The 14,801-nt window shown below is 37.7% G+C and overlaps 1 protein-coding gene across 1 annotated transcript in view; it reads left to right on the forward strand.

The window, feature by feature from the left end:
• The window catches only part of LOC126271938 (cilia- and flagella-associated protein 251-like), a 681,069-nt gene that overhangs the window by 330,100 nt on the left and 336,168 nt on the right, over positions 1-14,801 (forward strand). The window contains exons 14-15 of the mRNA XM_049974362.1: positions 10,590-10,786; positions 10,869-10,989. Coding sequence (XP_049830319.1) covers positions 10,590-10,786; positions 10,869-10,989 — 318 coding nt within the window. The remainder of the gene's footprint in view (positions 1-10,589; positions 10,787-10,868; positions 10,990-14,801) is intronic.

Consider the following 14,801-nt stretch of genomic DNA (forward strand, 5'->3'; position numbering starts at 1 on the left):
TGGCAGATGAACTGAGCAGATGTAAAGATGGCTAACAAGTCACAAGGCCCAGTCAGAAAGAGGGTGTGTTCCACCAATGTGGTCATGGGATTAGACGATATGGAGGTGTCTTGAAATGTCATCACTAATATGATTTTAATGAAAATACATTAAAACTTTTTACAAGCATACTAGAGAAAAACCAATGACAGTTTTGCATCTTTGGTAGTGGGCCACACTCATTGAACATAAATCCATGTCTGAAGCTTTAATAGTGAAAATGTTGTTAACCTTATTATCATTGTTCTTTATAGTAAACTGTAACAACCAAATCCATCATGAAAACCACACTCATGGTACACCAACTGAAAGAGGGTAATGCCTGCAATGTAATGAACAGATTATTTTTCTAATCAAACAACCATAAAAATTCTATAAACAATTTACATTATTTACATAAGTAATGCCATAACTTTAACTCATCCACAGAGACACAAATAATCTTATCAGCATGAGTTTCTTTCTTAATATGCCCATAACTTTGGATATGTATTGAATTTTAGTTGTGCTTTATGAAATAAGTCAAGTTAGTGTTTCGACTGGAGCGCCAAATGTGGCAATTTGTTAAGAGACTGTAAAATGACAGCAAAGGTTTTTGTATGTTTTATCATAAGTAAATGTATGAAACTGTTACAAGAATTACAAATGGTGTCAGGATGAAAGTATCTGCATTTAATAAAGGAGTGGTCATGTGATGGAAGCTTTAAATAAGCGTGCGTGCTGCAGCTTGTGGCCTTTCTCTTGTCATCTTGCATCTGGAGTGTTAGTGAGGTATTTCATTTGGAACCAGTAATGCTGTGAGCTGTGTGTATGCCATGAATGTTATTTTCATGCACCTGGACTTGTATGTTGTGATATAGCACATGCTGCTGAGTATAATTCTATGTCTGCGCAAAGTAATATCAAAATTTGCACTGATGATAGCCACACTTCAGGTATTCAATGAGTTATTTGTTTGTGGCGACCATTCACGTACATTGTGCTTCTCTAAAAAAAATAATTAAAAGCAGTTTGTATAAAACTTAAAATCAATCTGTTTCAAGCAATTTTTTTATCCTTTGGGGTTGCAACCAGTTTTGTGGTCCATCTGATGGGACAGGGGCAATGACCTAGGAAAGACAGAGTACTCTGAGGATAACATGTGAGCCAAAAACATATGCACCACACTCAAGGCCTCATCTGTTGCAGACCAGCCAATGGGAAGCAGTTACTAAAACCATCGGCAGGCATCCCACCACAATCTGTGACGTATTCTGGGGAATAAAATGGTTCAAATGGCTCTGAGCACTATGGGACTTAACATCTGTGGTTATCAGTCCCCTAGAACTTAGAACTACTTAAACCTAACTAACCTAAGGACATCACACACATCCATGCCCAAGGCAGGATTCGAACCTGCAACCGTAGCAGTCACGCAATTCCGGACTGAGCACCTAGAACCGCTAGACCACCGCGGCCGGCATTCTGAGAAATAATAAAAGTAATATTTAATCTCACTCTATTGTAGCCCACGATGCCACACAGGTTCGTCAGCCTCCAACATGACAAAATAGTATGGGTTTCCAGCACGAAAGTCAGCAATCCCTACATTTATATTACAGTTGGTTCAGTTGTGCATGTCATATTGAAGGGCCTTCCACACAAATGTGTTTCACATTTTCTGCAAGCATAGCTTCGTGTCGCTGGAGCCTGATTTTGTGAACATGGTGATACATGACGCAGACGTCACCAGTGTGTGCCATGTCATATGATCAACATATGATAGCTACTTCAAGTAGTACACAGAGAGACATTATTAAATGGAAATAAAACATTTTCCCCCTAATTCCAATAATCTAGACATACTGTACTAAAATGCGTAAAATTACAGTATGTTTGTAAATAAACTTGCACATATTTTAATTACATTGCATACAACTCACAGAATACCATGCATTCTCAATAATTTGTGATATCAGATCATGTCCTTCAACCCCATTGTGGAAGGAAGAGGATTTGATCCCATGTTGCCTCACCAATATTAGTACTGGTGCCAAACATAATTCTTTTAAACTTTTCCACTTAAATGCACTGAATCTGTATTATCGACACACTAATATCCTAGTCCAGCCATTTAGAGTGCTGTGAGTATGGTACATCATCACTACCTGAGGTGGGACGCTTGAAGTATAATTATTTATTAAAATCTGCATACATTTCTCAATATTCATATAACCAAGATGTGTTGTATATGACATTTATAAATAAAACCATGAATAATAAAAACCAACTCGAAAATGCATATCTAAATATTCCACAATGCTAGCCCATATGTCTATCAGTTATACAAGAGAATGTGGGGCAAACTGTTGGAGATGTCACATGGTAAAACAGCTTTATGGGGATGAATCCATATTCACTTTGTCTAGACCAGTATTGACTCTCTGTACACTGATGCTTGTATTTCATCTCTGCATTGCCATACCATTGCTGAGACCAAAAGAAGTCATGACACCAACAACACAATTCCTGCAGAGCACATCTGTATATCATTCCTACAAAGTTTGGTACCAATACAGTAAATAGTTTTCTGCCTATACTTGCTTCAGTTTAATTATAACCATCCAATAGGACAACTATGAAACACCATCAGCAGAAGAAGACTGAAAGTTAGATTTGTATTATTGGACTATTCTGCAAGTTCCTACTATCACCAGTTCCTCAGACTGAAGGTTCAATGTAGTGGTGATGGTCAAAGATGTAATGTTTTCACACAATTGATGGTGAGTATTATCTGCCATGTGCTACTAATGTAATGGAAGACAGTTAAGACATATGTCAGCTGGAATACTGTGGAGCATACTCACATTCATCAATCAAACCCACTTTGTGTTGTGAGTATGTGTATGGTACATCATATCTGCCTTATGTAGAACCCATAGAGGATGTGTCAACAGACTGTTGAAGTAATATAATTATATTTCCATAAAAGGGCAGTTGTCAAGTCACCTGTGTCATAACCATCAATTAGTATATATTTTTTACAAGAATTATAGAACTTACAAATTTGTGCAGATAGAGAGCACTCCAATCAGTATTGTTGTAAAACACCACAGTGCGTGTTTGTGGTATAACAAGACAATATGGAAGGTGTATTATTGAGTGGTATATGAAATTTAAAGAGATAGGTTATGTGTTGGATCTTCCATGAACAAAGTGTCAGACCTGTGTGACAGGAATCTGCTTGACACAAATCTCATGAATTAGGGATTCCCAGGACCACAGTGTGAAAAATTCCACATGTAAGGTCCAGAATATGGAATTTATTGAGTAATAGCATTAGCAGTTGAGATATTAGTATCAGAAATGAATATCTTCCACCATGCTCATGATAACCTTGGTTAGGACTTACACACACCACAAACATCTGAGCCACACAGTCAGCAACTGCTGCACCTTCTCACACAGTGATGCAGTGAGCCATAAGTAAAAATCATTCGAAATAAACTCTCAAAGTTTCTGAATTATTTGCTTTAAATAAAGCCCTGCAGTTGGATAATAATAATAATAATAATAATAATAATCACACTGTCACAATTGTTCAACACACATTCTGCATGATGCGTGTGTTTTTGTGAAGTGAAACACACAATGTGCATAGCAGAGTAATGTGGTACCTGACTTGCATGCTGGAGTGATAAGGCCACAATACTGTTCTTGCTCTATTGCACTCTACAAGGGAAAAATTGTACTAGCGGACATTAATGAAAAATGGTGATTATCCTCTTGCTAATTAAACATATTACCTCCAGCTTCAGGGGAAAAAAAGTCATTGTTTGTAAACAAATGCAGTCCCTACATTTCCTATATCATAGTGTTAATTTAGCCAAAGCACACTACAGTATTGAAAACAATTACTATAAATATCAGTTGTTCAAAATTTGTACTCCACACAGCATACAGCGAAATTACCAAATGGAAGGAAACGTAGTCAATAGATTTACCCTTTGCCCCTCAATTTTAATACACAGCAGTGTGAATAGGTTTCCAAATGCAAGTTGCTGGGGCATTCAAACACTCAATCTAGTGCACAAGGGCTACACATTCATAAATAACAAACACCTGTTCTTAACCATCCATGATGCTCCCAGCAATGAGGCATTGTTTTTTTAACGATGTAGATGTAACCCAACCACATATGATAAGAAAGTTCATTCATATTTGGTAGACTTTTCCGTCATTTCAATTTCATAGTGCTAACACTATCATAGAAATCAGAGGTTTATAATCACTCTAGAACATTACAACAACCAACTCATATGGGTGCTTTGATACTCCATGGAAAAAAAAACCCAAAGCAACTCTCCCAGTAATTCCACAATCAGCATTGTCTGTCTTTCACAAACAGCAGTCCATTGCCACACTTAATGTGCAATACACTATTCACAATAAGGTCTGCAGTACTTGTGCAAAATTATGACAACAGTTCTATGGAAGAAGGTCCTAGATCTGAGCAAAACCTTCACAAGTGACTGTACAGTGCACGTGAAGGGTACATCATACCCACATCTTACAGACAACTGAGGAGGACCTGTGAAGCCAATGTCAGAGGTTGATATTATGTATAGGCACACATCAAGGAGCATATTCACCCAGGCACACTGTACTAGTGTGGAGTTAATGACTCATATTACAGTATTAATTCAAGCAGCTACTGTTCACAGCATGTCAATGTTGCCATCTGCTTTGACATTGAGTTATGGCAGATTATGGTTGAAATAGTGAATTTGGTATATTGTAGGAAGGCTCAGTTCACGTAAATATAAGACTATCACCTGTGAAATACACTTTTTTAACTTGTGTTGACTCTGAGTTGAATGATTTCGTAGCAACCCACAAGCAGCATTACATACAAAGTGAATTTAATGTGCTAAAAAGGAAATAATTTGCTAAATATTGGCATACGGTGTGGTTTTTCATGGAGGAGAAAAATGAGCAATATTGAAAAAAGTTTACTGATATGAAAAAAATGTAATGAATTGTTATTGCGTTTTAAAGAGTTACACAACACATATAATTTCCTTTGCTAAAAAAAGAATATGGCTTTAAAAAGCTGTGATTTATAACCAAGGAATGGATTTTCTGAGTTTGACTTTGAGGAGAGCGGTCTAAATGTATGTATATATGATATGAAGTTGTAATAATCCTTTTTTTTCTACAAGTTGTAATATATTCTATTATACATATAATTATGTTTCCCAGGAGAAAGACGTGTTTCATGTTCCACAACATGTTGTTTTTGTTGTGGTCTTCAGTCCTAAGAGTGGTTTGATGCAGCTCTCCATGATACTCTATCACGTGCAAGCTTCTTCATCTCCCAGTACCTACTGCAGCCTACATCCTTCTGAACCTGCTTAGTATATTCATCTCTTGGTCTCCCTCTACGATTTTTACCATCCACCCTGCCCTCCAGTACTAAATTGGTGACCCCTTGATACCTCAGAACATGTCCTACCAACTGATCTCTTCTTCTGGTCAAGTTGTGCCACAAACTCCTCCACAATTCTGTTCAATACCTCCTCATTAGTTATGTGATCTACCCATCTAATCTTCAGCATTCTTCTGTAGCACCACATTTCAAAAGCTTCTATTCTCTTCTTGTCTAAGCTATTTATTGTCCATGTTTCACTTTCATACATGGCTACACTCCATACAAATACTTTCAGAAATGACTTCTTGACACTTAAAACAATACTCGATGTTGACAAATTTCTCTTCTTCAGAAACGCTTTCCTTGCCATTGCCAGCATACATTTTATATCCTCTCTACTTCGACCATCATCAGTTATTTTGCTCCCCAAATAGGAAAACTCCTTTACTACTTTAAGGGTCTCATTTCCTAATCTAATTCCCTCAGCATCACCTGACTTAATTTGACTACATTTAATTATCCTCATTTTGCTTTTGTTGATGTTCTTCTTACACCCTCCTTTTAAGACACTGTCCATTCCATTCAACTGCTCTTTGCTGTCTCTGACAGAATTACAATGTCATCGGCAAACCTCAGCGTTTTTATTTCTTCTCCATGGATTTTAATACCTACTCTGAACTTTTCTTTTGTTTCCTTTACTGCTTGCTCAATATGCAGATTGAATAGCATCGGTGAGGGTTGCCACCCTGTCTCACTCCCTTCCCAACCACTGCTTCCCTTTCATGTCCCACAACTATTATAACTGCCATCTGCTTTCTGTACAAATTGTAAATAGCCTTTCGCTCCCTGTATTTTAGCCCTGCCACCTTCAGAATTTGAAAGAGAGTATTCCAGTCAACACTGTCAAAAGCTTTTCTCTAAGTCTACAAATACTAGAAATGTAGGTTTGTCTTTCCTTAATCTTTCTTCTAAGGTAAGTCGTAAGGTCAGCATTGCCTCACAGGTTCCAACATTTCTACAGAATCCAATCTTCCCCAAGGTCAGCTTCTACCATTTTGCACTTCCTGTCGATCTCAATTTTGAGACGTTTGTATTCCTTTTTGCCTGCTGCATTTACTGAACTTTTATATTTTCTCCTTTCATCAATTAAATTCAGTATCTCATCTGGTACCCATGGATTTCTACTAGCCCTCGTCTTTTAACCTACTTGATCCTTTGCTGCCTTCACTATTTCATGCCTCAAAGCTACCCATTCTTCTCCTACTGTATTTCTTTCCCCCATTCTTGCCAATTGTTCCCTTATGCTCTCCCTGAAACTCTGTACAATCTCTGGTTTAATCAGTTTATCCACGTCCCATCTCCTTAAATTCCCACCTTTTTGCAGTTTCTTCAGTTTTAATCTATAGTTAATAACCAATAGATTGTGGTCAGAGTCCACATCTGCCCCTGGAAATGTCTTACAATGTAAAACCTGGTTCATAAATCTCTGTCTTACCATTATATAATCTATCTGAAACCTTCTAGTATCTCCAGGGTTCTTACATGTATACAACCTTCTTTCATGATTCTTGAACCAAGTGTTAGCTATGATTAAGTTATGCTCTGTGCAAAATTCTACCAGGTGGCTTCCTCTTTCATTTCTTAGCCCCAATCCATATTCACCTACTACGTTTCCTTCTCTTCCTTTTCCTACTGTCGAATTCCAGTCACCCGTGCCTTTTAAATTTTCATCTCTCTTCACTACCTGAATAATTTAATTTATCTCATCATACATTTCATCAATTTCTTCATATGCAGAGCTAGTTGGCATATAAACTTGTACTACTGGAGCAGGTGTGGGCTACATGTGTATCTTGGCCACAACAATGTGTTCACTATGCTGTTTGTAGTAGCTTACCAGCACTCCTATTTTTCTATACATGATTAAAGCTACTCCTGCATTACCCCTATTTGATTTTGTATTTATAACCCTGTATTCACCTGACTAAAAGTCTTGTTCCTCCTGCCACAGAACTTCACTATTTCCCACTATATCTAACTTTAACCTATCCATTTCCCTTTTTAAGTTTTCTAACCTACCTGCCCGATTAAGGGATCTGACGTTCCATGCTCCAGTCCGTAGAATGCCAGTTTTCTTTCTCCTGATAACGACGTCCACTTGAGTAGTCCCTGCCTGGAGATCCGATTGAGGGACTATTTTACATCCGGAATATTTTACCCAAGAGGATGCCATCATCATCTAATCATACAGTAAAGCTGCTTGTCCTCGGGAAAAATGATGGCTGTAGTTTCCCCTTGCTTTCAGCTGTTTGCAGTACCACAACAGCAAAGCCCTTTTGGTTAGTGTTACAAGACCGGATCAGTCAATCATCCAGACTGTTGCCCCTGCAACTACTGAAAAGGCTGCTGCCCCTCTTTAGGAACCTCACATTTGTCTGGCCTCTCAACAGATACCCCTCCATCGTGGTTGCACCTACGGTACGGCTATCTGTACCGTTGAGGCATGCAAGCCTCCCCACCAACAGCAAAGTCCATGGTTTATGGGGGGCCACAACATGTATGATCAACTAATGGAAAGTTCTACAAAAAATACTATTACTCTAGGTGAAACAGATCTCTGCCACACATCACATGTTGAACTAAACTGCATTGTTATATACTCTAAAGATCCAAGATGACAGCACATTCAATCATTTGGCCATGATGTCACAGAGTCCTTTAGATGTAATCCAACTGCACTGCACTATATTCTCACCATTATTGTACTTCACCTTATCTCTATCTGATTTTCCACTGCTTGTAATTGTGTGAGCATACCAGGGCTCAGTTTGCCGGAACATCCACATCAAAAGCACCTGTTGTATGAACATATCCCATCACATTTCTCACATTATTCCAACCATAAATTAATGATTTTATGACATGCCCCCATAAGCACACCATTGTATGACCAACTTTCATTCCTATAAATAACAAACAAATACCCCAATAGTATCTCTGACACCATTCAATTGTTCGATGCATCACAGAACTTTGATTGTTTAGTAGACATGAATAAATATGATGTTTTTATTGACAACCAACCTTTCTTGATCCAATATAATTTAAGTGATAGGGTTTTAGCTATTCCATTAATGGCTGTTCTTCCTGTTGAACATGCCTATGTTGTAATCTCTTAACATGGGAAGTCCGATGGCTGCAGCTTCTGCTGTTTAACATGAGAATATGTGTTTTCTCATAGGCATCTATGTGTCAATACGACAGTAATTTAATGTAGTATAATCCATCTCTGATATTGCGTACATGGTGGTCGAGCACCAGTGTCTCCTCTTCTCCTTGACACAGTGCAGGTGTGTGACTGTGGAAAAAAAAAGAAATAAACAGTAACCTGACAACTGTCTAAATTCTTCTTGATAGTAGAAACCAATTAAGATCAAAAGTATCCTGGCATTAATATCAGAATTATCTACTGATAAAAAGAGAAAGTTGTTTTATGAATAAAAACCCCAGCCTATGGTCCTTTCCCTGTATGTACAAACACACACACACACACACACACACTCTCTCTCTCTCTCTCTCTCTCTCTCTCTCTCTCTCTCTCTGTTCTCACCACAGACAGTGACTTGCAACACATTAACTATTTGTGATGCAAGTCAACAACACAACATCCAAACCTAAAAATAGTATGGGGATTGCACCAGACAAAGCGTTTACAGTTATCATTGACCTTGAAAAATATGCAACATGGTAGAGAATCCAGTAGAGTCCAGTGGAGTGTCAATGCTTATGTAGCAGTCAAGCATTCATTGAATGCCAACACAGAATATGATCCACATCTGTTTTGCAGCATCTATCTAGAACCTTGCTGCTAACTGACTAAAACTTTGATGAAGTTCTGTAACTTGCTACATCAATGAAGGGACTTTGCAAATCTGCTGCAATTTATTTTTGGTGAGTGGGAGCATCTCAAACATTAACAGTAGACAACCCATGCACAATTTGATAGAGTAGTGATGGATAAATATCGAGTAAGAACACTTAGTCCACCCTCTATAACCACATCTTAGATTCACAAAGAAATAACATTATAAATTCCTTGAAAATTTGGAAATAATGCTACATGTAAGTCATATTAGTTTTTGGATGCTTAAGCTGGAGATGGATTCAGTCAGTGCACATTCTGAATCAAACAGAATATGAAGAAGTACACAAGAGTGTCTGCTTGCGAGACTTGCACACGAGGGCCAATGAAAAATGTTATGACTTCCAGAATGAGATTTTCACTCTGCAGCGGAGTGTGCGCTGATATGAAACTTCCTGGCAGATTAAAACTGAAGGTAGGAGACGAGATACTGGCAGAAGTAAAGCTGTGAGACAGGGTGTGAGCCGTGCTTCGGTAGCTCAGATGGTAGAGCACATGCCCGCGAAAGGCAAAGGTCCCGAGTTTGAGTCTCGGTCGGGCACACAGTTTTAATCTGCCAGGAAGTTTCAATGTTATGACTTAGTTGGAAATATAGTTTTGATCAAGAATCTATGGCTTTTTCTTAATATTGCAGCTTGCAGCAAGTCTTTTACATTTGTCATTTAATTGGGTACTGTGTCATTTCATTGTTCTTGAGGTTGCATGTGCAAATCTCACATGCAGAATCTCTTGTGTTTTTCTTCACATTTATTTGATCCTGAATTGATCTGAATCAATCTCTAGTTTAGCCATTTGTAAATTCATATGACATATGAGTAACGTTTTTCATACTCATTTCCTAATTTTCAGGGAATTTATAATGTAGCCTAATATATGGTTACAGAAGATACATTTAATGTATGAAATTGGAAAGTTTATATATATGTATAGCACCTGACGTGTAACAGTTGCCACTCATGGGTACAGCACTGAAAGGCTTAACAGTCACAAATGTGACTGCAAAATATCCTTAGTTTGTGTCATATATGTTATAAAACTATGACCAACAGAATGTTGAAATCAACTTTATATGTAATTTTTTTAACAACATGTATATAAAAGTTATGGAACTAATTGCATTTCCATTCATAATATTTTCTCAATATATCTTCACACACATAGTATATGCACTCAATGTTTACAATTTTAATAAAACAGATATATTCTCATTCTTTACAGGACAGCCAAATGCATGTCTTTGTATATTATTGTTATGAGGAAAATGGAAGTGCAGTTACATTGTTAGGAAAAAGTAGTTCACACTACAAGCCCATTCGTGATATTTTATTTGTTTCTGACTCCTCATGTTCTAAAGGAACAAGATTGTTTTCTCTAGGAGAAGATCGTAATCTTGTCGAGTATGATATTCCCAACAGGTATAATTTATTTACTTTGGCACATAAATATTTGAGAACATTCAGATATTCAATAAAATGATTGTGAACATTATTGTTGCAGTAAATCTGGCACATTACAAGTACTCTCAGTCAATCGAATAGAGCAAACTGCTATTCCACTGTCTCTGATGATGTATCCAGATTCTGCAGAAGATACTTTAATAATGATTGCCAATGATGAGGTAATAGACGTTTACTGTACAAATTTATATCAGGTGATGTTGACTTTTGAATGTTAATATATCTATATAAAACTTAACCATGTTGTTGCAGCATAATTAAGTTAGATACAAAGGTAACTGTAAGAAAGATTTTTTTTCATAATATCTTTTACATTTTGTAAATTTCACTGGAACTAGAACCTGCATTCTTTATTGTGCATGCCATAAGAGAGAACAGCATGGAATTCTCATTATAAATAACATAACCAATAGAAAAATGACAAGAGCACCATTAAGTCTGAAATCCTAGTCCCAAACAAAAAAGTAATGGAACATCAGAAGTAGACTAAAGCATGAAAATACCATGACATTGATAGGATGAATATTGGAACTACCATAAAATTTAAATTGCCTGAAAGATTCAGATGAAATAGATGATTTTGAAATAGTATGTAACACTTGAAACTTAAGTTCTATTGTTAATATTCTCTCCAGAATTACACAGGAAAGCAGTAGGGCTTATTCCAACAGGAGAAACCTTAATTCCAACAATTGATAACTTAATCAATTATATGAATATACACACATCAAATAAAGTTTGGCATCACCCTGGTTCGTGGAACTTCTGAAGATAGATCTTGACTGTGGATGTTGTATCAAAGACACAGTCTCTTTGACTGTTCGGAGATGTCAATAAACGTGTCCAAAGATGTAAACAACCATGCATGAGCAGTGCCTATTAGATGGTGGAGATCCGACAGCCCATCATCTCCATTCATTCCACCAAGAAGGAGATACACGGCTTGTGTTGTCTGAAGTTCAACCATTCCTAGACGGTCAGTACCTTGGTTCATGTGCCTGCATTGTTACTTTATGCCAGGAAGGGCTCTCAAGAAGGGAAGTGTCCAGGCATCTCAGAGTGAACCAGAGCAGCTTGTGTTCTTGCTGCTAATAAGGCGAGGATATCATTCATTTGTTACATATTTTTTATGAGCTTCCAACATGGGTGACTTATTTACAGATACCTGTGTACTTGTTGTTGTTTTTGTGGTCTTCAGTCCTGAGACTGGTTTGATGCAGCTCTCCATGCTACTCTATCCTGTGCAAGCTTCTTTATCTTCCAGTACCTTCTGCAACCTACATCCTTCTGAATCTGCTTAGTGTATTCATCGCTTGGTCTCCCTCTGCGATTTTTACCCTCCACACTGCTCTCCAATACTAAATTGGTGATCCCTTGATGCCTCAGAACATGTCCTACCAACTGATCCCTTCTTCTTGTCAAGTTGTGATGCAAACTTCTCTTCTCCCCAATCCTATTAAACACTTCCTCATTAGGTATGTGATCTACCCATCTAATCCTCAGCATTCTTCTGTAGCACCACATTTCAGAAGCTTTTATTCTCTTCTTGTCCAAGCTATTTATTGTCCATGTTTCACTTTCATACATGGCTACACTCCATACAAATACTTTCAGAAAAGACTTCCTGACACTGAAATCTATACTCGATGTTAACAAATGTCTCTTCTTCAGAAATGCTTTCCTTGCCATTGGCAGTCTACATTTTATATCCTCTCTACTTCGACCATCATCAGTTATTTTGCTCCCCAAATACGAAAACTCCTTTACTACCTTAAGGGTCTCATTTCCTAATCTAATTCCCTCAGCATCACCCAACTTAATTCGACTACATTCCATTATCCTCGTTTTGCTTTTGTTGATGTTCATCTTATATCCTCCTTCAAGACACTGTCCATTTCATTCAACTGCTCTTCCAATTCCTTTGCTGTCTCTGACAGGATTACAATTTCATTGGTGAACCTCAGCGTTTTTATTTCTTCTCCATGGATTTTAATACCTACTCTGAACTTTTCTTTTGTTTCTTTTACTGCTTGCTCAATATGCAGATTGAATAGCATTGGTGAGGGTTGCCACCCTATCTCACTCCCTTCCCAACCACTGCTTCCCTTTCATGTCCCTCGACTCTTATAACTGCCATGTGGTTTCAGTAAAAATTGTAAATAGCCTGTCGCTCCCTGTATTTTACCCCTGCCACCTTTAGAATTTGAAAGAGAGTATTCCAGTCAACATTGTCAAAAGCTTTCTCTAAGTCTACAAATGCTAGAAATGTAGGTTTGCCTTTCCTTAATCTTTCTTCCAAGATAAGTCGTAAAGTCAGTATTGCCTCACGTGTTCCAGTATTTCTACAGAATTCAAACTGATCTTCCCCGAGGTCAGCTTCTACTAGTTTTTCCATTCGTCTGTAAAGAATTCATGTTAGTATTTTGCAGCTGTGGCTTATTAAACTGATAGTTCGGTAATTTTCACATCTGTCAACAACTGCTTTCTTTGGGATTGGAATTATTATATTCTTCTTGAAGTCTGAGGGTATTTCACCTGTTTCATACATCTTGCTCACCAGATGGTAGAATTTTGTCAAGGCTGGCTCTCCCAAGGCCGTTAGTAGTTCCAATGGAATGTTGTCTACCCCGGGGTCCTTGTTTTGACTCAGGTCTTTCAGTGCTCTGTCAAACTCTTCACGCAGTATCGTATCTCCCATCTTCATCTACATCCTCTTCCATTTCCATAATATTCTCCTCAAGTACATTGCTCTTGCATAGTCCCTCTATATACTCCTTCCACCTTTCTGCTTTCCCTTCTTTGCTTAGAGCTGGGTTTCCATGAGAGCTCTTGATGTTCATACAAGTGGTTCTCTTATCTCCAAAGGTCTCTTTAATTTTTCTGTAGGTAGTATCTACCTTACCCCTAGTGAGATAAGCCTCTACATCCTTACATTTGTCCTCTAGCCATCCCTGCTTAGCCATTTTGCACTTCCTGTCGATCTCATTTTTGAGACTTTTGTATTCCTTTTTGCCTGCTTCATTTACTGCATTTTAATATTTTCTCCTTTCATCAATTAAATTCAATATTTCTTCTGTTACCCAAGGATTTCTACTAGCCCTCGTCTTTTTACCTACTTGATCCTCTGCTGCCTTCACTACTTCACCCCTCAATGCTACCCATTCTTCTTCTACTGTATTTCTTTCCACCATTACTGTCAATTGTTCCCTTGTGCTCTCCCTGAAACTCTGTACAATCTCTGGTTTAATCAGATTATCCACGTCCCATCTCCTTAAATTCCCACCTTTTTGCAGTTTCTTCAGTTTTAATCTACAGCTCATAACCAATAGATTGTGGTCAGAGTCCACATCTGCCCCTGTAAATGTCTTACAATTTAAAACCTGGTTCCTAAATCTCTGTTTTACCATTATATAATATATCTGATACCTTTTAGTATCTTCAGGGTTCTTCCATGTATACAACCTTCTTTCATGATTCTTAAACCAAGTGTTAGCTATGATTAAGTTGTGCTCTGTGAAAAATTCTACCAGGTGGCTTCCTCTTTCATTTCTTAGCCCCAATCCATATCCACATCCATATCCACCTACTACGTTTCCTTCTCTCCCTTTTCCTACACTCGAATTCCAGTCACCCATGACTATTAAATTTTCGTCTCCCTGCACTATCTGAATAATTTCTGTTATTTCATCATACATTTCTTCAATTTCTTCGTCATCTGCATAGCTAATTGGGATATAAACTTGTACTACTGTAGTAGGTGTGGGCTTCGTATCTATCTTGGACACAATAATGCGTTCACTATACTGTTTGTAGTAGCTTACCCGCATTCCTATTTTCCTGTTCATTATCAAACCTAGTCCTGCAGTACCCCTATTTGATTTTGTGTTTATAACCCTGTAGTCACCTGACCAGAAGTCTTGTTCCTCCTGCCACCGAAATTCACTAATTCCCACTATATCTAACTTTAACCTGT

Source organism: Schistocerca gregaria, chromosome 1 (genome assembly GCF_023897955.1).
Source record: "Schistocerca gregaria isolate iqSchGreg1 chromosome 1, iqSchGreg1.2, whole genome shotgun sequence".
Lineage (NCBI taxonomy): Eukaryota > Metazoa > Arthropoda > Insecta > Orthoptera > Acrididae > Schistocerca > Schistocerca gregaria.